Source organism: Spodoptera frugiperda, chromosome 27, assembly GCF_023101765.2.
Source record: "Spodoptera frugiperda isolate SF20-4 chromosome 27, AGI-APGP_CSIRO_Sfru_2.0, whole genome shotgun sequence".
Taxonomy (NCBI): Eukaryota; Metazoa; Arthropoda; class Insecta; order Lepidoptera; family Noctuidae; genus Spodoptera; species Spodoptera frugiperda.
This window is the reverse complement of record NC_064238.1, coordinates 9,918,445-9,943,491: the sequence shown is the minus strand read 5'-3', so window position 1 is coordinate 9,943,491 and position 25,047 is coordinate 9,918,445. Positions and strand designations below refer to the sequence as shown.

At 34.2% G+C, this 25,047-nt stretch overlaps 1 protein-coding gene across 2 annotated transcripts in view; it reads right to left on the bottom strand.

Moving 5' to 3' along the window:
• Positions 1-783: 783 nt before the first annotated feature.
• The window catches only part of LOC118263850 (uncharacterized), an 85,249-nt gene continuing 60,985 nt past the window's right edge, over positions 784-25,047 (bottom strand). For both annotated transcript variants that reach the window (XM_050705216.1, XM_050705215.1), the window contains exons 4-7: positions 22,399-22,484; positions 20,600-20,707; positions 5,167-5,226; positions 784-3,766 (exon numbers count right to left, since the gene is read on the bottom strand). In XM_050705216.1, coding sequence (XP_050561173.1) covers positions 3,680-3,766; positions 5,167-5,226; positions 20,600-20,707; positions 22,399-22,484 — 341 coding nt within the window. In that variant the 3' untranslated portion in view covers positions 784-3,679. The remainder of the gene's footprint in view (positions 3,767-5,166; positions 5,227-20,599; positions 20,708-22,398; positions 22,485-25,047) is intronic.

Here is a 25,047-nt window from a genome sequence, read left to right as displayed (position 1 = left end):
GGTTACAGAACAGCCACTCCAGAAAACATTTACCCTAATGTTCGTTGTTTCTCCGAAAATGTGACTGGCCCACTTTGGACTTTTTACTCACCAATTAAACTTCATCGATGACCAGATACTTAGATTAAACCAAGTGACAAACTGACACGAAATAGTTAAAAAACTTTTATGATTGATTATAAATTCTTAACAAGTTTGAACTTGTAAAAAAACTTACTCTTTGACTTATCAGAAGAAATTAAGTAACAAAGTTTCACATAATAAACGACTTTTTAAACGAAAAAGTCGCAGATTGCTCCAACTGAATTATTGATGACCTACGCCAAGAGTGAATAATTCCTTCGGATATTAAGTCAAATGAGAAAAAGGTAAAATTAAGTCTTTACCTATATTAAAACACTAGCTTTCCATGACAGTGACTTAACATCGTTGTGTGAGTGAGGTTACGGAGGCCCCCTTCCCAATCCCTGATTCCTCAACAACCCTAATTCCTAACCCCCAAAACCCTGGCAACGCACTCATAACGCCTCTGGTGTTTCAAGTGTCCATGGGCGGCGGCGATTGCTTACCATCAGGTGATACGTCTATTCGTTTACCGGCTTACTCCAGAAAAAAAAACGTAAAACATTTTTCTCAAATAAGTAGCGATCTTATAGGAATATCGGGATAAAAAATACTTGTAGTCCCCGCATAAATAATCTAAGAAATATGTCAATTGGTTCAGTAGTTCTGTAGATCGTAGCCAACATTACACTACCTTATTTAATAAATTAAACCACATCAACAGTTTCAACATTCAATTTATTAGACGTTTATAATATCGGAATTTCATTGTAACGTATTTTTTTATTATTTTATTCATTTGTCTATTTTTATACAGCGTTTACACTTAAAGGCTATACATGGCCCAATAAAAATCCATTTCTATGTATTTACAAGCAGTAAAACAAGCTTTGCGTCTATAAATATACATTTACATAATTTTTTATATACAAAATATGTTTTTTTATGTAGTATTTACAAATAATTTTAGATCAAATAATTTGTTTGATCGAACAACGGAGGCTTTGTGAGTTCTCTATGGCTTTCACAATGTTCACAAAACCGCGTTAACAAAAAGTTTTTCTTTGATCTAAACTTAGTTTAAAATGTTGTTTTTCTAACTGGTCTTGCCTTTATTGTTTTTGAACAAGCTTTATTTACAGTTGTTTAGAGTTACGTTTAACAAAATAATGTAGAGTTTTATGTTATTCCGTTAAGGGTTTGTAATGTGCAGTCCGCTAAGTTAACATTTAGTTTTGTATTTAAAATATGTTTTGATCGAAAATAAATAAAATTACACGTATTCAATCTATTATCCAATAAAAATAATCAATTTCATTTTTCTTTGGAATATAATTACTTTACTGCTTTAGGCACAAACATATCGAAAATAAACAACGTATAGCAAAATTATACCAAAGTCAGCATATTGACCTACTCAAATTCGACAAATATCTTCAATAGATTTTCAATTTTATAACAAAATGACAGAGTAAAAAATTAGGTCATCAAAGAAAGACAGACTGGAATAGGTTGACTAGTTACATACATAAGTTTTCATAAGCAGACTACACAATGTACAAAATATATCCAGACTTCGTTTTCCACTGAAAATTACATAAAACTCATTCACAAATAACTCCATCAATCAATTTGATCACCAGCTTGAAAAACCCATTACAAAATAAATAGCTCTTTTCCAAAAACGGTTATAAACATCGAATTGATATCTTAACTTGATACGCACTGAACATTATTATTTATTGTACTCTCGATAACATGGAAGATTGAATCGCTAAATGACACGTCAAGCGAATATAAAGGTATAAACAGATTTAAGACTGTATTAAAAAGAAAACAGGTTATGGGTCCTATTTTATTACAAATACCATGATCACTCAGGTACAGCTAAAGAGACAAATGCTCATCATTCAGGGATGATGACGGGGTAAAAATGAAAAATCTATTTAGTCCGTCAGTTAGGTAATGAAAATATTTAGACGCGTATTTTTTAAGATAACAATACTTAGATAAAACGAATCAAAGTTTAGGAGTGGGAGCAAGTACGTCATTTCTACGTGTAAAACGTTCCTAGAAGAGCCGTCACGCGGTATTTCAAGTTAATAAATCGCCAAAGTATTTGTTTCCTTAATAAAATAAAAAATACGGGTCTATTGTTTTAAAATAAGCTAAAAAATAATAATTAGTCATTATACCTGATTTTGACAGCTTAGATATTACGTAGACTTAAATGGCAAGGACGCCAAAAACAGAGACTGTATGAAACATAATAATAGATCGTAAATTAAAAAGTGATAAAATAATACTATTTTGAATACCCACAACAAGTTTCAGCCACAGCTATCTTGCCCCGGGCGTCCGTTTTATCATTTACGTAAAATATTTCTGTAGACAAAACACATTACCAGATTAATTATCTCATAATACCTAAAGCGGAATTTGAAAAATTAATTCCCTTTGTGTTTCAAAAGGTAATTTGCAAAAATATCTCATAAAGGAAAGCTTTGTGTTTTTTTGTTCGAATCACGAAACTGGGAACACGCAATGCACAGTTCATGCAAAATTCTCATTGCTTTAATCACCGGCTGCACTTACATTTGCATAATTACCTTTTTAAATAATAAATGCTTTGGTTGTTTTTGCAATTAGCTGGTAAAACGCAAAAGTAATTAAGTTTAAATAAAAGAATTAGATAATTGGCGCCCAAGGGAGGGCTTAAGAGCCTCTTCGAAGGGTCTCTTCACTTTTTTATTGTCTTTTCGCCATAAAACGGTATCAGTCTATTAGCTGTGATCCAATTCGCAAATGCAAGTAAAGAACTTTGTTTATAAAGATAGAACCAGATAATTATTAATGTTAATACCATGGAACGGAATATCGTTCCAAATCTTCCACTAAATTCTACATAAGGACCAAAAACTAACACAAAAACGGATTACCGTAGTTACGGACCCTTCGGTTGCTATCTATGGACCCGATCTTCGATGCGGTTCCAGTGATCTAGGTTTTGTACAGAATACTAAAGATCGGATATGTAAATAGGTACAAAATGTAGGTCGAAGGTTGTGGATCAAAGGACCTAGGTCCTTAGCACAGAGATCTTTAGATTTTACTCAGAAACAGAAAAGATTGTATACGTAATAAGTTAAACAAACATATTTTTTTTTCCTCAGAAGCAGTAATTAAAATGAAATCTTAGAAATGACAGAGAAACTCAAGTGTTGAAGCATTTCCTAGAAGAGAAAGCCTGAACGAAGTAGTATGAAGTATTTAATATCCTTACACAATAATTCCGAGAAGTGGTTCCCGGTGATCAGAGATCATTTGTACGTAAAGAAATTAAACACAATTACGTATAACTAGAACACTACATTAATAACAGAGAGTGGTACTACAATTTTGTTATCACACCAAAACCAAATTCGTTGACGTGTCAAACAGCTTTCATAACAAACAAAACTGAACCTTAAACCCTAGTTAATAGTGACGGTTTTTCACGTCATAGTTCATGAAGGCTAGCATCGGTGTCACTTTCTGCCCCTCCTAAGAGGAGCGTGGACTCGCATGGTAGCGAGTGCCGGGGCTGGGGCTCCGAGGGCTGGAGGGGCGGTAGTAGTCACAGCTCGATGGGGGCTGCGCCCTTCCATGTGACGCCGGCTCGGAGGAGGTGGTATAGTCGTAGGACACACCATATGCATAGACACTGTGGAAGAAACATGATATGAGTGACAGGCTTAGTAACTATTTTGTGAAGAGGAAGATGATTTAGTGTAAACTGATACGAGATTTCAAGATCAAATTTTCTTAAAGAATTGAAATGATGCCAGAAAAATTAATAAGTATTTTTCTTTGTGCATAAAAATAGTAGGTTTTCTATTTGATTACAAAGAAAAAAATGGGTGGCTATAAGAATTAAACGACCCACTTATGCACACTAACAAACTTGGCCATTAGTAAAGTTGCCCGGTTCTACTTCATCGAACAACTTCATCTAAGTGGGCATCCAATATTCAAGGCAACACAAATATCTACTTAATACATTGTTATCTACTTCTGGAGAAGATCAAAATGTTGTAATATTTGTAACAAAAAGTTTGGGGACACGATTGTAAAAAAACTGTCTTGCATTTACTTCTGTCACATTCTATGGAAGAAATCTTATTCATTTGCAAGATATTCAAAAGAAAATAGGCTGTTTGTTATTGCAGCTCCTATAAGCTAACATCAAGTGAAAAGGTAACAAAAAATAACAATTTAAAAAGCATGTTTTCCAAGGGAACTTTGTTCGAACACACAATGGGGCTCGTTGCGTTATTTTGGGGCCATGTCCCGCGTTGACTTATGACATACGTCGCACAAAAGAATTGGAAAGACTCGGATAAAACCTAACCTAGAAACAGTATAGTGTTCAACAAAAGTTTTCCTGTGTTGACATTTGAATTTCACATGGTTGTTGCGCATTTTATTTGGTGTACTGTACGTGTGTTTGAATTGAATTGAGAGGAAAGTGGTTTGAAATTGTGGTATTTTATAAACTCTGTATGTTTTTAGATAGTTTTCATTAGATGCTTGTATCATGTATGTGTGAACTCAATCGAATATAGTCGTATACATAGTAAGCAGTATATATGTGCCTACAGAACCTCGTAAAATTTTTGCAATTTGCAATTTTATGTCAGTTTTATTGCAACTGCTCTACTTTATAGACTGCTGAGTAGACTCCGGCAGCATTTTGGAATAGAAAACGTCTTTATTTTATTAGCATTAGGAATGGATATCGAAGTGCAAATGTTGATGATTCTCAGGGTATCGTGGTCTTAAATTGAGATAGAGTGCTCTTTATATGAGAATACGCAGGTAAATAATGCCAATAGTATTAATCATTGTGTTCCGACTACCTTTATCGATATTTATATGGGTCCTAATAAGTACCTCATACGCAATTAATAGTGAGAATAGTTTTATTCATGAAACTTTTTTCAACATGGAAAAGTTCCATTAAATTAACCTTTGTTAAAAAAAATACTACAATTTTACCGCAATTTTTCTCTTCTTGGAAGTAACGATGTTGTTATTATTATAAAAAAAATATACAGTACTTACATTTAATAGTATCCGTGGTATTAAGAATGATATTTCAGCTTTGCACATTGAGTCAAATTGCTGCAACAAAAGAGAAAATTAAGTTAATTTCAATACTTTATTGTTTATAAAACTTAAAACATCAGTTACATAGTTGAAAACCACTTAAGTTTTAATTATGTTTAAACGTATATTAATCAACGTACGATATTAAGGAATTTGAAATTCATTCCTTTTAATTAAAGAGAAAAACGATAGCAAAAAGCCCAGACATTTCAATACGTATAATACCTATATGTATAGTGTCATCCAACGATATTTTAGTATGCCACTTTATTTTATGATCGATATACAAAAGCCACTTGGGCAGGGGCGTAGCTACCGCCGTATCTGCCGTATCAATTATACGGGGCCCCCGGGCCACGGGGGCCCCAAAGTGTGTAAGGAAAAAGAAATAAAAACTTCCTAATTTATTTTATTTTACAAATGACAAAATTCTATAAAGCAATTACTTTTTATCCCGCCTTAAGCGTGCGTTCAAAAGTTGGCAACACTCTACAACGTTATGGCGGGCTGCGGGACTTCCCCGTTTTACTTACTTCATCTGCAACTCAGCGGGGAATCCCTCAATAATAAAGTCGATATCGCGATATACGTGTACGTACATACTCTACATTGGATGTTAAACCACGGAGTGCAGTGCAGTGTTTATTCACGCGTTTTATGTAATTGTGCATTACATTGTAATTCAGTACAAACAATATTGTTCTTCTGGTTTAACAATATTAGTAGCGATTTGTAAGAGAAATGAGTGAAAGGAAAAGAGATTATCCCAGCGGTGCTGAGAAAAGAAAAAGTAAACGGAAAAGGGAAGAGGTTATAAAAAAAGTGCCCAAAATTTCTTCATTTTTTCAGAGACAAGATACTGTGAGTGATTTAGATTGGAAAGGTAAGTACTACTCAACCCATTTATTCGGGGTCCGTAGTGATAAACAAGGAAATCTTTTAATTTCGGTCTGTCAATCTGTCCGTCACAAAAAGTGGTCTCCCCCCCTCGATTTTCACAACTACTGTTCCAAAAATCTAAAAAAGATATTGGAGACTCCTTACTAATTAAACTTTTACATGAAATTGGTTTGGCAAAAATCTTAAAACGGATGAGGTCTAAAAATAAATGTCTAATTGTAAAATTAGTTCTTCGAAAAACCGAAGTACTTACTAATTTACACAAGTACTATTTTACACGACGCTAATGTGGATCTGCGTGGTCAGATACGCGTGGTTGGTTTATTATTTACCTGTAGCGAAGGGTGAATTTTGTTTTTAGGGTTCCGTGCCACGAAACAAAAAAAAACCAAAACTCTAACTTATCTATAGGATCAATTTGTTTTGTTGTTTGTCTATCAGTCTGTATCGTATCGTAAATTGCGTGTTGAGAACTTCAGATGTGCAGACTCGCTTTCGGGTTGTTCTCGTTTCGTATGGCCACTACACTAGGCGCTGCGTTCAAATAGCACGCAGGTGTAATGTAACGCACGGACGGGCCGCAGGTGATTTTGTATCTACTAATACGAGCACAATCCGCGTACACTGATAAAAAAACTAACTTGACTCAAGAGCCAAAATCTTGAACCGAGAAACTCATTTGGAAGAAAATGAGTTTCTTGAATCAAGAGAATAAATTCTTGAGACAAGAAAAATTTACTTGAATCAAGAACAATTTCTTGACTCAAGAATTTATTCTCTTCATTCAAGAAACTCATTTTCTTCCAAATGAGTTTCTTGGTTCAAGATTTTGGCTCTTGAGTCAAGTTAGCTTTTTTATCAGTGTAGAGTCTGTATGCGTCTGAACTGAACACTCTCTAACTGTGACCCTCAGTAAAGTTATTTATTTATATATAACTCTTTTTAGTTTAGTATCAAAGCATTCGTATTTATTTTTTAACGAATACTCGTTTATTTTTAGATTCTTCTGAAGCACGTTCTTCGTCAAATATCCATTCGGAAATAGAAGAAAGCCAAGCACATACTTCATCGGATGTCCATCCAGAAATTGAAGAACACCAAGTCAACGATTCTGATATATTTGAAGATTGTAATATAATTTCATCAGATAGAGGAAATTTTGGTGACAATTTATCTGAATGCGAACGAAAAATAATTTTTAAATTGGGTCCATTTAAACCACAAGGACCATTTCCAAAAGATTCAGAAAGTAACCGACCTTTTTCGGCCTATTACTATTCATATTTCAATCAGGCAGGCATAAAACTTGTAAGACCATGGTTATGTTATTCTAACGTTTTAAACAAACCGTACTGTCACTTCTGTTGGTTATTAGCAGATCGTCAAAACAAATCATACTCCTCTGCTTGGGTTAACGGTGTTTCGGTTAGAAGCAATTTTACGCAAACTATACTTGACCATGAAAAGTCACAGCAGCATATGAATGCCTCACTCTCTTATAATAATTGGTTGCAAGGAAATACCATCGATACTCTATTGCAAAGTGAAATCAATAGTAAAATTACATTCTGGAGAGATGTACTGCATCGTATAATTAATGTTATAATTACTTTAGCATCTTGTAATCTATCTTTGAGAGGGCATGATTCTAATTCTGGAAATTTTATGGCAATTTTACGTTTGCTATCTAACTATGATGCAACTTTAAAAGAACTTCTTCTAAAACCGAAAGGCGAAATAAATTATTTAAGTCCTACGATTCAAAACGAAATTATTAGTTTGCTTGGTACCACCGTTAGGAACAATATTATCTCAGAAATTAAAAAAGCTCCATTTCTGACAATAATTCTGGATACAACACAAGACTTGTCAAAAATTGACCAACTTTCTGTAGTTTTTCGATATATCTCGGTTACAGAAAATGATGATAATGTGCCTAAAGAAATAAAAATCTGTGAGTCCTTTTTAGGATTTATAGCAGTAACCGATTGCAGTGCTGCAGGTCTGAAAACTGACATTTTAAATTTGACTAAAGAATATGGAATTGATTTGACTAAATGTAGAGGACAGGGTTACGATGGAGCAAATGTTATGTCGGGTGTTTATGGAGGATTACAAACCCTAATAAAAGAGCATGCTCCAAATGCCGATTATGTTCATTGTGCTGCGCACGCTTTAAACTTGGTTTTAAACGATGCTGCGAGACACGTTCGTGAAGTATCGACTTTTTTCGATAATTTAGAAAAAATATATACTTTTTTGGCAATAGTATAAAACGCTGGGCTATGCTAAGTGACGATCCATCTGAAAAATATTTGATTACCCTCAAAAAGGTATGTCCAACCAGATGGTCTTCTAGGAACGACGCTTTATTAGCGGTAAAGAAAAATTTTTTACTAATCATGAAAACTTTGTACCAACTAAATTTAATTTCAAATAAAAAAGATGAACGTGAAGAATGTAAAAATATAATTAATATTTTGGAGAGTTATGATTTCTTAGTGCTCGTTACATTTTTTTCTTCACTATTTGAAATTATTAATCCTATTTCTAAAGCTCTACAGCATGAAAATAATGACTTACAGAAATCTAGTATTTTATTAAGTAATCTTTTAAATAGACTGTGCCAATTAAGAAATCAGATTTCATTTAATAGTTTGCTAAATGAGTCCAAAGATTTAGCAAAAGAGTGGGGGGTAACAACTGTTTTTAAAAACAGTAGGCGAAAGATAACGAAGCGTTTTTTTGATGAATTATCACAAGATGAGAGAATTTCCGACCCGGAATCCTATTTCAAAGTCAATGTATACTATTGTTGTTTAGATATATTAATTTCTCAAACTAAAGAAAGATTTCAGAGCCTTTGCGACCTGAGTAGTATGTTCGAAATATTACAACCGGAGAAACTCCTATCTTCTTCAAACGAAGAGATATTTATCGCTTCCGGAAAACTGTCGGTTAAATACAGTAAGGACATCTCAGTTAATCTTTGTGACCAATTAAAGGCTCTAAAAACATGCTTAAAATCTGAAATTCAAAAAATTTATTCCATCAAAGAACTCATTGAATTATTGCTAGTAAAATTCAATAGTCTTGCATCTAGTTTTCCCGAGGTAATCACAGCATGCTTTTTATTCTTGACTCTTCCAGTTACAACCGCAACTGCTGAAAGAAGTTTTTCAAAATTAAAACTGATAAAAAATTACTTAAGAACTTCGATGGGACAAGAACGGCTGTCAGACCTCTCACTATTGTCCATAGAGGTAGAAACTTTAGAAAAACTAAAATCATCATCAGCCATAAATGATTTAATAAATCAGTTTGCCGAAAAAAAGGCAAGGAGAATGAATATTTAAAATTTGATTTTTATTTGTAAAATGGTTAAATTATGTTATGATAAATAAATATTTCTTTTCACAATATTTTTTTTCTTTTGTGAAAAATCTTTACCCCCAAACAATATAAGGGCCCCCAAACAATTTTTTATACGGGGTCCCGCCAACGCACGCTACGCCACTGCACTTAGGTATGCTGTCATCCCTACATCAGATTTCTTGATTTGATCAAATCAACCCGCATACATTAAATTTTCCTCGTGTCTGTGTATATCACCAATAACGAGGTTGCTACCAGGTTCCATAACTGGTAGACACGACTAGACATCAAGCTATAAGACCAAAACAAACTGACCATTGAATGTGTGGAAGAAAAGCACGAAGCAAGACCATAAGAGTCTGGTGATGTATAGCTATTTTTTTAAGGGGGAAAATCATCCAATGGCTTCTCCCGTCTTAGGCGAGGCGAGAGGCATTGTCAGACTCACGCTAACTAAAAAACACCCCCGTTTCTACCCCTGGTTGTCAAGTCGGTAGATAGTACCTCGGTAAACCCGCTAGGTAGTTAGAGCTTGAGGTTGCTATCAGATTTCATAAACTGGAGTATATTTCTGGGTAAGTAAGGTCAATGACCCTTTTTGAACTTCTTTGCTCGTCCTAGCCTGGGGCACATTTTGTTCAACCAATTAATGTTATGTATTACAATGGAATCGCCTGTGGGGTAAGCTTTTTCGAATATTTGAAAAAATACCAACGTTTTGTGGTTGAAAAGAGTGCGATACGCACATTTCTTTTTGGTTTTCATTTGATAATAGAGTATAAGTGTTTTCATTTCAAGGAAAAACAAACTATATCTGATTAAAAACACCAGTTCTTCTTTGAAATTATAAACAAAAATTGTTTTGAGGTTAAAATGAGTGTGTACTCACATTTTGTTTTGGTTTTATGTTAATAATAGACAAAAAAACTCTATATCTATACCAAAAACACCTATACTTACCTGCTCGAAACTATTAACAAAAACTGTTTCGTAAACAACCTGATATTGGATACCGCTCTTAAAATTTAATTATATTTTCAGAGGAATTTTCTAGCCATTAGCAAAATCACTTAGTGGTTTTAGCCTAGTTAAAGTATAGAAGGCTGTAACGAGTCATTTTCTTCAAACTCGCCTAAATTTGATCGTAAATAAGCCATTACCGTCCTAGATAGCTTCGGCGATGAAAATAAATTTTGCGACATTTTAATTGGAACTGCTTAGTTTTGGAACTTTTTCAGTATAAAGGCGAAGTTGACCTCGGGTTTTGATTTCAGTTTCTGGGCTGCAGAAAGTTTGGGTTTTCGAATAGTTGTAGACTGAATTTGGTGGTCTGGTGCTGCGGTAAACGTTAAAGAGGTGGTGTGCATGCAAATATTTCATCGTAAAATTGGGTCATTGGGCTATGTTCAGCAGTGGACGTCTTGTGGCTGATATTATTATGATGATGATGAAAATTATTGGGCAATTATTATAATGGCACTAATTACAACAGGTATTAAGTTGATACGCTAGATTGACTTTTCCATTCAGTGGTTTGATTAGCCTTTAAATACCATTGATCGATGGGGCTGATACGATAAAGATCAAAAGGAAAATATATGAGAAGCGCTGATGTTCTTTGTAATATCATATTTAGGTTATAAATTGAGTTTAACACAGTAAAAGTACTGACTTTTAATTCAATAGCTGTCAAAATAAATGAAACTCTATGTAGTAAGCAATAAAAACCTTTATCGAGTTTAATTTACTGTAGATGATAGTTTGTTGCATTAGTTAGGTTAGTTACTCACAGACATGGAGTGGTATCTAGGGAAATTATGGTTTAGTTTGAATATTAATACAGAGAAACCAAACATTTGTGATTAAGGCTGTTTCTAAATAGTTTGTTGATTGCTATCTGTGTTTAATGTAAACGCGGCTTTATTTTCGAACAAAACAGATGTCTATGAGATTTTCAGATGTGGAATACCCATATTTATACCGTATGGAGAAAACTCATTATGACTTAATTTAAACCACATATTTGTTAAAAAGTGTTTTTTTTTCTTTGAGCCAATTTAAATACTCTTTACAAATACGGCATTGTCACAACCGCACGGGATGTGTGATAACATTTCTAGACAACCTACAACATTACATCTCTTCTGTAATCAAGGTGCATGGAGCTGGTCATCAAGAATTTAATACATGATATTTTTTTTATTTCTTTAGAAAAAATATATTTTTTGGTTTGCAGTTTCCGTTGAAATGTTTTGTTGTATTATGCTATTGGCAACGTGTTTTTAGTGTGGGAATATATTTTGAAAAATAGAGAGCCTGAGGTATTTATAACATCCAGCACCCTGTAAAGTATCACGCATTATGTTAAAGAGAAATGTGGGACATCTCCTCTAACACTATGTATCAAAACACAAGCAAAACATAAACGTTAAGCCTTCCTACTGCCCTTTAAAGCCAGAATTACAATTTTCACCGCCTCATTGTCGTTACCACACTTTTTAAGTAGCCAGACCACTCTGTGTCTTCCGGTACGCGGTCACCATTTTAAAACTTTTGGGTCCATTAGCCAACAAAAACAAATATTCACATTAAATTACATTGAGTTTTACTCAGTACTTTAGCTTTGGTTGTTTTCGGAAAATGAAATTACGAATTTGATGTAGTTTTAAATTTGTTATTGAGCCTTGCTGGTCGAGTGATCATAAGTGCGAATGCCGAGTAAGGGGTTTGGCGTTCAATTCAGATCAGGCTACATTTTTTTAGTGTTGCTTATATTATATTGAGCGCTTTCAACTAAATAATTTTTTTACAACTTTTTTATGGAATAGGGGAATATATGGAATGCAAACGAGTAGGCGGATCACCTGATGGTCATGGCCCATGGACACCCGTAACGAAATGTCACATGTGTACTAAAATGTATCTAGTTGTGCTTATCTAGCGTGCGTTATTAAAAAGCGCGTTTGAAGAAACATAGGCTAAGTACCCATCTTATTAAAAAAACCTATATATTTATGTATATAACTAAAAGGCAGAGTACCCAAAGAGGTTCGTAAATAAGAAGTCGATTCCAACTTAAATTGCTTGTGGAACACATTTTTATTCTAGTTACAATAACTACACGATCACAGTATTTCGTACTGTACTGAACGATAGATCTCTAGCAAAGAGGAACATTCGAGAATTTTCTATCACTTCTGGGAAGGAAAGCAATGTAATTTGTTAGAAAAGTGTTTGTGTATTTACTTCTAATATTTGTGTTAAACTATTTGTCCAAATAAATCGACACCAGCAATTTATACTAGGTACGCTAACTCAAAAAGCGTACTTTACAGTAGAGGCGTTTAAAGGGAAAAACATGATAACTTTTACATTAATTAAGATACTTTTTTGAAATTTGGTATGCTTAATATTTAATTTATTCATTGTAATATCTCATATTTATATTTCCTTAATTATTTCTATTTTTTGATTTAGCGCAAGTTAGCCGTTTATAAACGTAATTCATCAAAAAAATGTTACATCTTATACACGTCTAACTAATGTTAGCGTAGTGTAGTACGGGAGGTCTTAGTGCATGATCAATCATCTGTTGCATATTTCAATATTTTTATAAAGAACATGTACTTACTTACAAAAAGAATAGTCAACGTACCGTTAATAAACTAATTAATACGTTAACACATAAGTATTTACTATGTAAAGGTCGCTAAGTAGTTCATTTTACCAACGAACAAGTATACACACGAACGCACTAAACTACGCTAACTATGAGTTAGTGCAGTGTTGCACGGACTTTGACCAAAATGATCCCCGCGCACACTCCGCTAATAATAGTTGGCGTAATATAAATCGAGTGATTTCAAAAAGTACCTTTACTTAGCGTTTTATAAGATTTGTAACTTTCTTATTTTTGCATATTTCTTCTCAATTTTTTTATGACGTATGTAAAAACACATTTTAAGCAACTTGGCATAAAAAAACGTTTTTACCAAATTTCGAGTTAGCGTAGTATAAATTGCTGGTGTCGAAATACACTGACTAAGATGTTGAATTCGAAGAAATATTTGGCAAACATTTACAACATTTGCTATCGAATGGAATTGGTAGATTGTTTTTTTATTCTCATATAAGACACAGTTTCAGTTTTTTATGGGATAAGCGGGTAAATAAGCAGACGGGTCACCTGATGGTAAGCAACCTGCACTGTCAATGGACGTGCGTTGCCTTCCTTTTGGGGCTTAGAAATTTTAGGTTTGTTGGGTTTTCAAGAATTGGCGAGATTGGGTATGGGGAGTATAATTGGGCAACCGGTAACCCCACTCATACGATGAGGACACAGTATCACTCCGGTCGAGTCGGCCTCTTCGTGCCGAAATCAAAATATACTATGTCTCAGTAAATAATAAGTGAGAAAAAAATTAGCGAGTCATTGTTTGACTTATCTTTCTTCCAAAGGTTCCAAGAACTCACAGAATCCATCATGCTTGTAAGGACACAATCATTTTAGAGATCAGTTCTTCAAAATTCTATTTAGATTATTGAAGAGGTTCTTTACAGTCCTATTTATATAACTGAAGTTGTTACTGTCAATGGCCATTCTGTTTCAGCAGAAAATTTTGTTAGGAGCAAATATTAAAAAGAAAATAAATGTCCTAACAAAAATACTGGTTGGTTCTTGTGAATGTCATTTTTATTGGTGACTTTTTCCGCAAGTGACTGAATGATCGTCTATCTTGAAATGGCAGCAGCACTCTGTGACAAACATAAATCTCTTATACTAGTATCGCCATGTTAACTATCCAGCGTAGTACTTAAGCTGCTTTTCCATTAGAGATACCCTATGCTACGTTGCTGTGCATGCATTTGGCTTCCACCAATCATATTCATTGGTACTCATAGCACTGGTGGAAATGGACTCAGCTAAGCTATGTTTTTTTCCATGGAAAGATGCGTGCTACGGATGGCTTCCCTACTATCAATTCATCGCATACTCGAGCTGTGCGACAGTATTTACTTGTTTAAAAAAGAGCATCTTACATTTCCAAACATCCTCTTCCTACGCTCTTATCTTCCAAAACGTACTACGTATTAATGAATCCTTTATTCGACAACAGTCCTTAATGCATTCAATCGTAACAGTTTCCAAGTAGTTCCAATTTGCTTGACAATGGGCGCTCGCAATAAGATCCAAGATCGGATGAAGCGGCGATTAATCAGGGCACAACTAGATCGATTCTCAGGCTCGTGCTAACGTGTTGCAGTGTTCAAGGACAACTAAATATAGAGGTAGGTAGACTTTATATTCTTATAGAATGAATTAAATTACATAACTGAATACCTTACAAGAGTGAGAGAGAAAGAGAGAGGTGTATATTGTCAATGTAATGCTTTAATATAGGGGATGACATTGCACGACCCTAGGCATCATTTTAGACTCCGTACGATGACTGGAAGTTTCCAGGAAACCAAAAACACGTTTGTTCAAACCCCTAATTGCTTTTTTGACTCCCGAAACATCTGAGGCGTTACAATTGCGTAGCCTGGTTGACAATTGACTTTGATACCCCTTTTTCGACCATCACATTAGCAACCACTCGACCAAAGAGACTTTAAAACTAATATTTGTTTATACCTCTGTTTATCCTACATCCAAGGATAAGCTAAGTATTGTATTTCAGATCACAAACTAGAATTTCAAACTATTTTAACGGGGACATCTTAAGTTGTGAGATCGCTGCCATTATACCGGTAATTACGAGACCAACTCCAAGTTCTCAGTCTCAGACTTAAAGTAAATCGAGCCTGCGAGTCTCAAGTCTTCGTCTTAAACTAAAAACTGTGCTTAGCACCTAACTGAACTTCGTAAAGCAAACTGCAAAGTTTTGACTTAGATAATTGAGATGATGGTGAAGTATTGGCTTTGTTTTAATAAAGTTAAAATGGAATGGGATTCATCATTAATGTTTGGAGTAGAGCATTTGTTTGAACTCTGACTGAGAAGCAGTATTGTGAAGTTAATATGCCTGGTTATAATTAGGTTTCATAGGTGTTAGTTGTCGCGTTTGCTGCTCATGATTATAGGCCCCTGGTGTGCCTTGAAACCGGTCGAGTAATCTCGATTAAAAGTTGTACTACTAAAATTATCCTCTGTCTGTGTTTACCAAAATAAATGGAGATAGTCTATCTCACAGTATTTATTTTTTAAATAATACCAATTATAAAAATATTGGTTTTATTAATTTTGGTAGACCCACTAGCGGCTACAAAGAGATAGCCACGCAGCCAAATTAGAAAAAAATGTAAATGAAAATATCCATTATTAAAATAAGAGAATGAATGGTATAAGTAATTGGATGAACACACCAATTTAATTAAATTACGAATACGAATTATTACTTCTGAATATAATTTTGTTATTAAGAATCTTATTAAACGTTGAGAAAAATTATAAGATGAAAAAGAAATTAATATCATTTTTTATTCATATTTCTTGTTACTTAGAGCCCATCTTTAGATTTTTTTTTCAATTAAAATGTCGTTTATAATTGAATATACCTCACATAAAATATCAACAACATGTACACAAAAAGACATACAACTTATTCATGATGACTTCTGGCTTTCCATCGTAAAAAAACCTCCTTGATTTATGTCAAAATCGAGTTTGCCACCAAAATGTAACTTCAAAGGTTTTACTCGATACCAAAAAAAGAAAAAAAAAGAACTAACGATCGCTCACATTCGTCCCAGTGCGGTTTAAAAATAGAATGCACATACCAATACGGCTTTATTTTTTTTTGTCAATACGCGATCATGCGTAAAGTGTAGGTCACACTGTGGGCTAACTTATGTATTGTGTTGAGCTTGTATCGTTGTCAAAATTGGTTCTGCTTTAGTTTTAGGGAATAAATAATATTTATTATATACTATAATATATATTCTATCATCTAACCCTACTCTACAGGTACGTGTAATATGTGCGTGTAAGGGGGAACTTGGTACAACAGCCAGTGCAGCTACTGCATCAAACCGTCGAGTCAAAATTGGTTTTTTAGTTCGCGATTTAAAATGAGGTATGAAAAAGGGTGTGATCTACGCTTAAGATTATTTTTGCAATGTATTTCGCTCACAGGGAATAAAAAATGTAAAAGGCTGGTACAGTATGCAGGGTTTTGTATCGTATTTTGTAAAATATGAATTATAATAGGTATTCTTTGGCGTTCGTAAGTGCCTTCCTAGTCTATTTGAAATAAATAATTTTGATGTACTTATCTAGCTTGTACTACATCCGTAATTATTCCTTTAGTCATTTGATGGATAATAAACAACGTATTAGTAGTAATTAAACCAGTGAAAATTCTTAAACCAGTCAAATGAACCGCAATGACCCCTACTACATACAGACCTCCAAAAAAACCGATGAGGATACGTGTTGCTGTCAAAATAAAAGATTAAAAGGTAAATGGGACGAGCTCGTTATCTATTGTCGTGTGACCGTTACTCGACACATGCCCGGAACAAAGGATACTCGAAACATTTGAGTGTTACTGAGTATTACTGAGTGTGTCAGTTTTCCCCGAATTCGTGAAGGGATAATGGGTACGTGTTTTTAAGATCCTTTTGTGTTAAGGTGTTAATTATTAAGTGATATATTTAGTATGTGTGAATAAGATTTTTAATAGGATCGCAGAAAACCGACGTGAAGCAACGCTTGCATTCTGTTTCGTTGTAAGAGTGAGGTTACCGGTGGTCTAAATACCCCCCCCCCTTCCTTTTCGTCCCAATCCCCCATTACCCCAACGACCCTTAAATTACTATCCCCATCAGGCCGGCAAGCCTTTAGTACTTCGGGTATCCATGGGCGGCGGCGATTGCTTAGCACCAGGTGATCCGTCTGCCCGTTTACCGGTTTATACCATAATAAGGATAAGATAACGAGTGAATGAAGCGTCAATGCGATTTGTGATGGACATTTTGAATAAGTTGACATCACTCTGGAAGAGTTTTGTACACTTCTTTCGAAACAACAGTTTGTAGAGCATAACTAGTTCGCTCGTTAGATGTGAGGAATCTTGTGTGGTGTATGGATATTAATCTCCTTTTAAAACTTATAAAATTTTTAAAAGAAGAATACTGCTATCTTTTTCAGACAAAGCTTTAGCTTTAGCCCTTTTGTATTTATCTAAAATTTTAAGCAAAGCATGTGTTAGCTAAAGGTATGTATTAACAAAATTATCGCTTTCCACATGACATTTACCAAAATATTCACAAACCACAAACATTGTCGTGTCTTATTAAAACGACGAGCACTTGTTAGTGCTTTAACTCAAGCAAGATGCCAAACTTAGCTTAGACCATATTTTAATTAAACATTACACATCAAACTACACAAAACCAGTTTATCGTGGTCTCGCTTTGTATAACCTTATCTCACACTCAAAGGTCAGTTTATACTGGATATTCACAGCTCCATGTGTAACCGTGTATAGTGAAGCGTCATTTATGACTTTCAGTCTAATTAAACGAACATTTTACTACAAACTAATATATGAAACCTGTTCTAGACGCTCCTTAATGAATTGGTAACAAATTATGTGAATATAGGGTGTGTTTTAATCATGGCCCTTTAAATGGAAAGCACATAGTGTAAACTATACTTAATTATAAGATCTTACAAAAATTACCACCTAATGTAATTGTAAATATGTATCTTTTATTAATTGATGGACTGACTAACAGACTGTCAGATTATTATTTATTTCTTTATTTGTTGAAGTTTCAAACGTATCTAAGTACATAGTTTAATTGAAATAAACTTTGACTTTGATTTTAGGTGTTTTTAAAAAAAATACAAATAAAAACAACAAATACAAAAGAAACATCTTTATCTGTGCGACATCACAATAATTTTACCCTAATAAATGAGTCCAGTAAACCTACAACTATTGTCAAAACGGAACACAGATTTTTTTTAGAACATATTCAATTTAAACTGCATAAAAAAATTAACACACACCTTGTATACGACCTCTTTAGTTAAACACGCTACAATAAACTTGGCACCGAACAGCAAGGGACCTTACTTAATGCGACCAACAAACAAACGACAAATTATATGTATTTGCATTAACTACCCGTTTACTTAGCTGGATTGGACGGGCTCTGCGTTGCTATGCGGTAAAACGAATTGATTAATTGGAATGGCAACTTTATTTTTTCTTTATTTGTTGTTGAGACTGTGGAAAGTTGTGTTCTTGGATAGAGGAAAAGGTAAATACTTATAAGAGTTTGGTTGTTTATAAATGTGATTCAAATTACTTTTGATAGAATTATTCTTAATAATTTTTGTCAATTACTAAACATTCGGTGAGACTTATTAAACCTAACCACGTAACTCTTTGGCAAGATAACTCAACTAGTTTCAAGTCACGCATGGGGCTCATATTCATGAGTAGCATTGACACGAAAGTTACGTTTACGATTGCAAGCGTACTGAAGCAATCTTTATTGTACTCCATAAAATATAAAAACACAATCGCTAAACTTTTACAGATTGATAGTAAAATGGGCAGTCTCATCACCTAAAAAGCGATGGGCAGTCTTAGTGTCCTTTCTATATCTTTCTAAACCTCTCCTAACGCGAATCCAAAAAGAGATCAACCAAACAAATCATCAGGATACAAAACGCAGAAGTTCTAAGAACAATTTTATCGCGATTCACGCCCAATCGATTCCATTCACTTGGCCACAGTCTGCGCTGCCGGTAATACATTCAGCGCTGCAGGCAACAATCAATGGAGTAACACATCCTGTACGTTGTTCACAAACAAGGGAACAAAGGAACACTGCTACAATTCGCTGATTATAATCCTTCTATTGTCTTGTTTATAAGGTTCATTTTGCGTTGTTGTTTTTGTTTTTGATGTAATGGTGGAATTGTGTTCTATTTTATATAAGAATGTTTTGAATTTTGTGTTCATAATTGAACAATTAGATTGAAAATTTGTTTGATGGTAAAAATAATCTTGTTGAAAGGTGATTCCAGGTGATCCGTCTGCCCGTTTGCCTCTTATTCCATAAAAAAATCTCAATAAGATTTCATATGTATAACTCGGAATTTAAACCATAATGCTCTGTAATCACAGTTGCAATTGAATTAAAAACACTTATCGCACTGTATCTTACAGATTTTTTAAAAATAATCCACATCCTCAATTTTCCCAATCCCCGATTCCCCAATATATTACTAACCCCAAGGCACATGTAACGCCTTTGGTGTTTCAGGTGTCCTTGGGCGTCGGCGATTGCTTACCATCAGGTCGGATCACCTGATGGTAAGCAATCTGCTCGTTTACCGGTTTATAACATAAGAAAAACATAACTTAATTTGACTTCCAATTCACTGAAACTTTTTAACATTGAAATGTTGGGAAACGTAGAAAAACGTCGTCTTTTTCCTCATATCTACATAAATGACGCATATTGAATGCAGATTTCATTTCGCACGTCATACGAAGATGTTATAAAATCATTATTGCACTGTGCCAGAGCTGGCAATATTGCGCGCGGATATGGTTTGTGCCACTGTGTAGCAAATGTGACGTCACAAATGTTATTGCACAGTGAAAATTGTATATGAATAAAAATGCATGGCTGGTCCACATATTACGAGTACTTTGATACAATTTCATAGCACTTTATTTTGTAGGATGATTATTTTTTGTGGTCGCTAGTGCATTCACCCTTGCATGAGATTTTATATCGTGTCTATTCATTCAGATTTTGGTTATTATATTAAATAAAATTAATTATTATGTTATCGGCTTACGCTGTCGAGGAACTCGACTAATTTCAAGTTCTTTTTTAATTTCCATGCTTGAGGCTCATACGAGCAGCGTTCCGCGACGCGATGTAAAATAATAATTAATTTAGTATGTCTCACGAAAGTCATAATAAAATTAAATAAAATTGATACATTTTATGACTTAAAAAGTCTTAAAATTTTAGAGTCTAAACTCAGAGTTATACGACAATTTCTTTATGAAACGTAGTATTTTAATCATTCAATTAAATCCATGCTTTATTATTGCATTAATAAAGTGATATTTACCTTGTTAACATGATCTCTAAGAATATTGGAGTACACCATGGCCATTGCTTCGAGCGCCATGAAGGTCATACACCCGACGACCCACGGCACTAAGAATGCCACGTTTTCCTAGAAAAAATAAATAAATTAATTAACTGTATGTATGTTAAAATATAATTAATACATTAAACGCCGTGGTGGTCACCGGTGAACGACGTTAGTGACGAGGATTTGCCTTCAACTAGTTTCAAGTCAGTGCAAAGACTTAGACAGTAGCACTCTTCAAGCAAAAGTGATCACGGTACATCTTTTTATACCTATAGGGGTGTGTAGAGGTGCACATATGCTATACAGGTGTAAACGGAATGCTCTTGAAAAAGGTTAAAAATATTTTTTGTTTTCGTGTTATTCATGCAACATCAGACTAAAGCAGTTGATTATAACTATTATTACATAATATAAACATTGAATTCCTTATTTTTTTGAAAATAAAACTTGTTTTTTACCATCACCTGTTTGCGGCGTTTGGGAGCGTTCCGTTTACATCCTGTATAGCACCCATTTTTTTAATTTGTATGATATCAATCAAGTTAGGTACAATATCAAGGCAATCTAAACGCTCAGATATCAAATACCTAAATTGTAGCCTGTACTTACTATTAGTCTGTCAGTCAGTTGTCGTTCCGAAATGTAGATTTCAATTATGGAGGACAGGCGAGAAACTAGGTATTTAGTATATTACGAATATACTAATTGTTAGACCTAACGAAGATATGTACCTATGTACCTTAATTGTATAAAATGTTTTGTCCTTTATGTTGTATACGTGTACATAAATAGTAAATAAAATAAAGATATTACACAAATCACAATAGAAGGTTAAGTTAGTAGTCCTTGTAACTTGAATATAAAAAAATAGACGAATAACTGAAAAACAACGGTTAAGAGTAAAACAAATATGTGTAAAAAAAACATATTTTTGGGACAAGGCCCAATCTGAATAACATTTTTCAATTCGTCCTTCGTGTACCACATCACCCTACATATTAACTTAATATTATCTGTATATATCTTTGACCAACTGGATAATAACCAAATTAATACACGGAACGGTTAAAGATAAAAACCATATATCCCGCTTAACTCCCAAAACCCCAAGTTAGGAAACTATAAATAAAACTGTCCCATTTAATTTGTCCTGGCAATCTTATTAAAACCCTCGGTAAAGTGTTGCTAGGTACAAAAATACATTTATTTCCCACTTTACGAGAGCTACAGTCTTGAAACTGGCATTTTAGGGACGCATAAAATAATGTAATAGAATGTCGTAGAGGTTGAAATAGAATGCTTTTGATTACACTTATTTTGCAAGTCCCCTGAAATTGTTCTGGACCCGAATAAATATTGAGAAGTTTTGTTTTTGGGATTTTGTTGCTCTTTTATGATGAAATCTTTTTGTTTGAAAAGTTCTAAGCTTGGTAGTTTAGTTCAGATGAAGAATGGAACATGTTTTTGTTAATACAATCTCAGTGGCTTGACATTTTGTGGGTAGACGAGAGAGGCTTTTGAAGAAACCTTTATTGTATACACTACAATCAACTGTTTGTGTACTTTGTAGAGAAGAAAGAGACCACATGACATTAAACATAAATGGTATAGGTACATAGCAAATTAATTTTCGAGTCTATTGGGCGGGTTTCTATTCCAGGTTAAAACGTTATAGTATAATTTTGAATCTTATGCTAACTTTGATAAAGTGTTTTTTTATAGGTCTTAAAAGAGTTTATAGACTAAAGGACTAGAGAAAAATGGATACTTACTTTATAAATCCCATAAAACAGGAATATGCTGAGTACGATCATGAACATTTGTGTTCCTATTATCGCAAAATATGCTATCTGTACACCTGGAACAAAGAGAAAACCGTCATAAATAATTATATCACAGTAATATTACGGACTAATTATAAAACCCTTTGAGATCTCCAAAAGGGTTAAACAAGTAATTCTGAGTTTACTTGTATTTAACATAAATTATATCTACTGTACATTTTCAACACTCGATTACTCAGATATTTTCAACCAATGCATCATCATAAAATGTAATGATATTATTTTTATAGTGCCTAGAAGTTCATTAAGCTCAAAGTTTCCCAGGAACTGTGATTTCCACCTAAAGACCACAAGGAAATAAATCAAAAAATAATATTGTAGAATAAACCTTAAAACAAACAGATACGGTATAAAATCAGGTGTGGTAGACGACGGTGTGTAAGTATATCACATCATATTCCCAAAGTGGGACATGTCATTATAATATTCCTATCATTTGTGTCGCGTCGCGAAATTTTTGCAGCGTAACGGAAACCAAGTAATCTGTTTCGATTTTTCCAGTTTTTTGAGGTTATTAACATTTTGTGGAAGATGGATGAGTGTGGATTGGTAAAAAAGTAAAGATTTTTATTGTAGGTAAAAGGTCGTTGGTTTGTTATGTGTATTAGTCAACGATTTAGATCTTTATGAACGCACAATAATTGGCAAAAGTCCCTATTAGGGAACATCGTGAATATTTTAGAGGAATCTACAGATACCATCAAACCTACTTAGATTCAAAGTAAAGTTAAGTAAGGTTTAGAAGTATTTACTTCACTTATATCTGAGTGTAAACAATTGTTGATGAATTTTCTGACTGATTGAAAAACACAATCAATTATAGAGAACCTCCTACAATCATTCATTACCATATAAAAAGTGAATTGTTGATGAGCCTAATAAATAAAATAAAAATAAATAATAAGTATTGTACCGCACTCTAACATTCAAATGCAAACAACCATACACGCGGCACGATGTGGCCCCAAAAATGATGAAATTCACAATGAATTCCGTCCCAAACAGTTAGAGGACAAACGAATTGACGCACGAGTTACTCCATAAGGGCGATTTTCTTTAAAGGACCTCCAAAGATGGAAATGCCCCAAAAAGGATGCATTGTACCTGTGGAAAATACGGCGATGTTACAAGGGTTGGGAGAATGACTGTCGGACAATTGTAGTTATACACAAATAGATAGATTTGCCGTGTTATTAGGAAAGTGGGTTTAGGAAAATATTCAATACATTGGACTGAGGTGTAAATGTACAAATGGTTTTTTTTTACAAATACAAAGAACTATTCGATTAATATTACAAAGTAAATAATTATAAGTAATTTTAGCCACATTAATATCAAAAAGAAAAAAATGTACATCTGCTGAAGTTTTACTTTCTCACAAAACACACCTAATCGTTACATCTATTGGTCTACCTAACCCTGACCAAGCATTGAGCTGCAAAAATTTTCAATGTAATAAAAGAAGGCAAAATTTTTACCTTACAAGCGAAGCTATAAAAGTGAAATTGCTATAAAAATTCATTGCATGTCTGAGAAACATATTGCTTGGTGAGTTTGCCAAAAAATGTGCGGCGCATTTCATGAAGGATAATTTGCATAATCAAAGTTGTTTGCGCACTATCAGCTGGCGTATGCATCGCTGAGTCGGTAAGTGCCTTGGAAAAGTTTCAAAATTTGCGCCAAAATTCATAAAAATGTATGTTTACGGGCTCTACATAGCTAATTTATATGGCTATTTACTTTTAATAACAAGAGAGCAATCACTTAGATATATTATAGTTTAAACTCGTTACGTTTTTGCTATAAAACTTAAACTACTTAGGATCTTTTTTTTTTTTTGAGGGGGGAAATCATCCAATGACTTCTCCCGCCTTGGGCAAGGCGAGAAAGAGTGTCAGACTCTTACTGATTAAAAACCACCCCGTTCCTACTCCTGTTTTTCGAGCCGGAGCCCCAGTAAACCCGCTAGGTAGTCCGCAGCTCCAGAAAACTACTTAGGATCTACAAGCTTATTATATTTATTTCGTTTTTCCTCCATCAAAATGAATTTTTAATGTTAGAACGTGCCGTCCATTCATTCATTCACGGCGTGATCCGGAAAAATGAAATTGACATTACAATCTCAACGAGCTCCATCAAAACGATTCCTCGTCGATCCCGATCATGAAAACGTACAAAATAAATTGTAATAGCCGTCCTAGGAACAGACACTCATAGACTATAGCCTCGAAAGAGCCCCTAGAGTTCAAAGCAATCGTGTTGGCTACAATCGTCACGTAATCGATTGAAGTGAACAAACAAATCTGGCCAAAATCGATTACATCGATATCCCCAAGGGTGTTTGCTCGGTACTAGTAAGATCCTACAGGCTAGTACTGTGAATTGAATCCAATTTTAGTTGACTATAAGTCAATAGGAATAATGGCAGCACTTCAATATATACGGAGAATTGTTCCGATTAAAAACATCCCTCTTGAGTGAAATTGAGAATAGAGAATTTGACTGTCCGGTTGGCGCGGTGTCTGGCCAACTGGCTGCCGTGGGACGTCTATCAGGGTTCGATACTCCACGACCCAC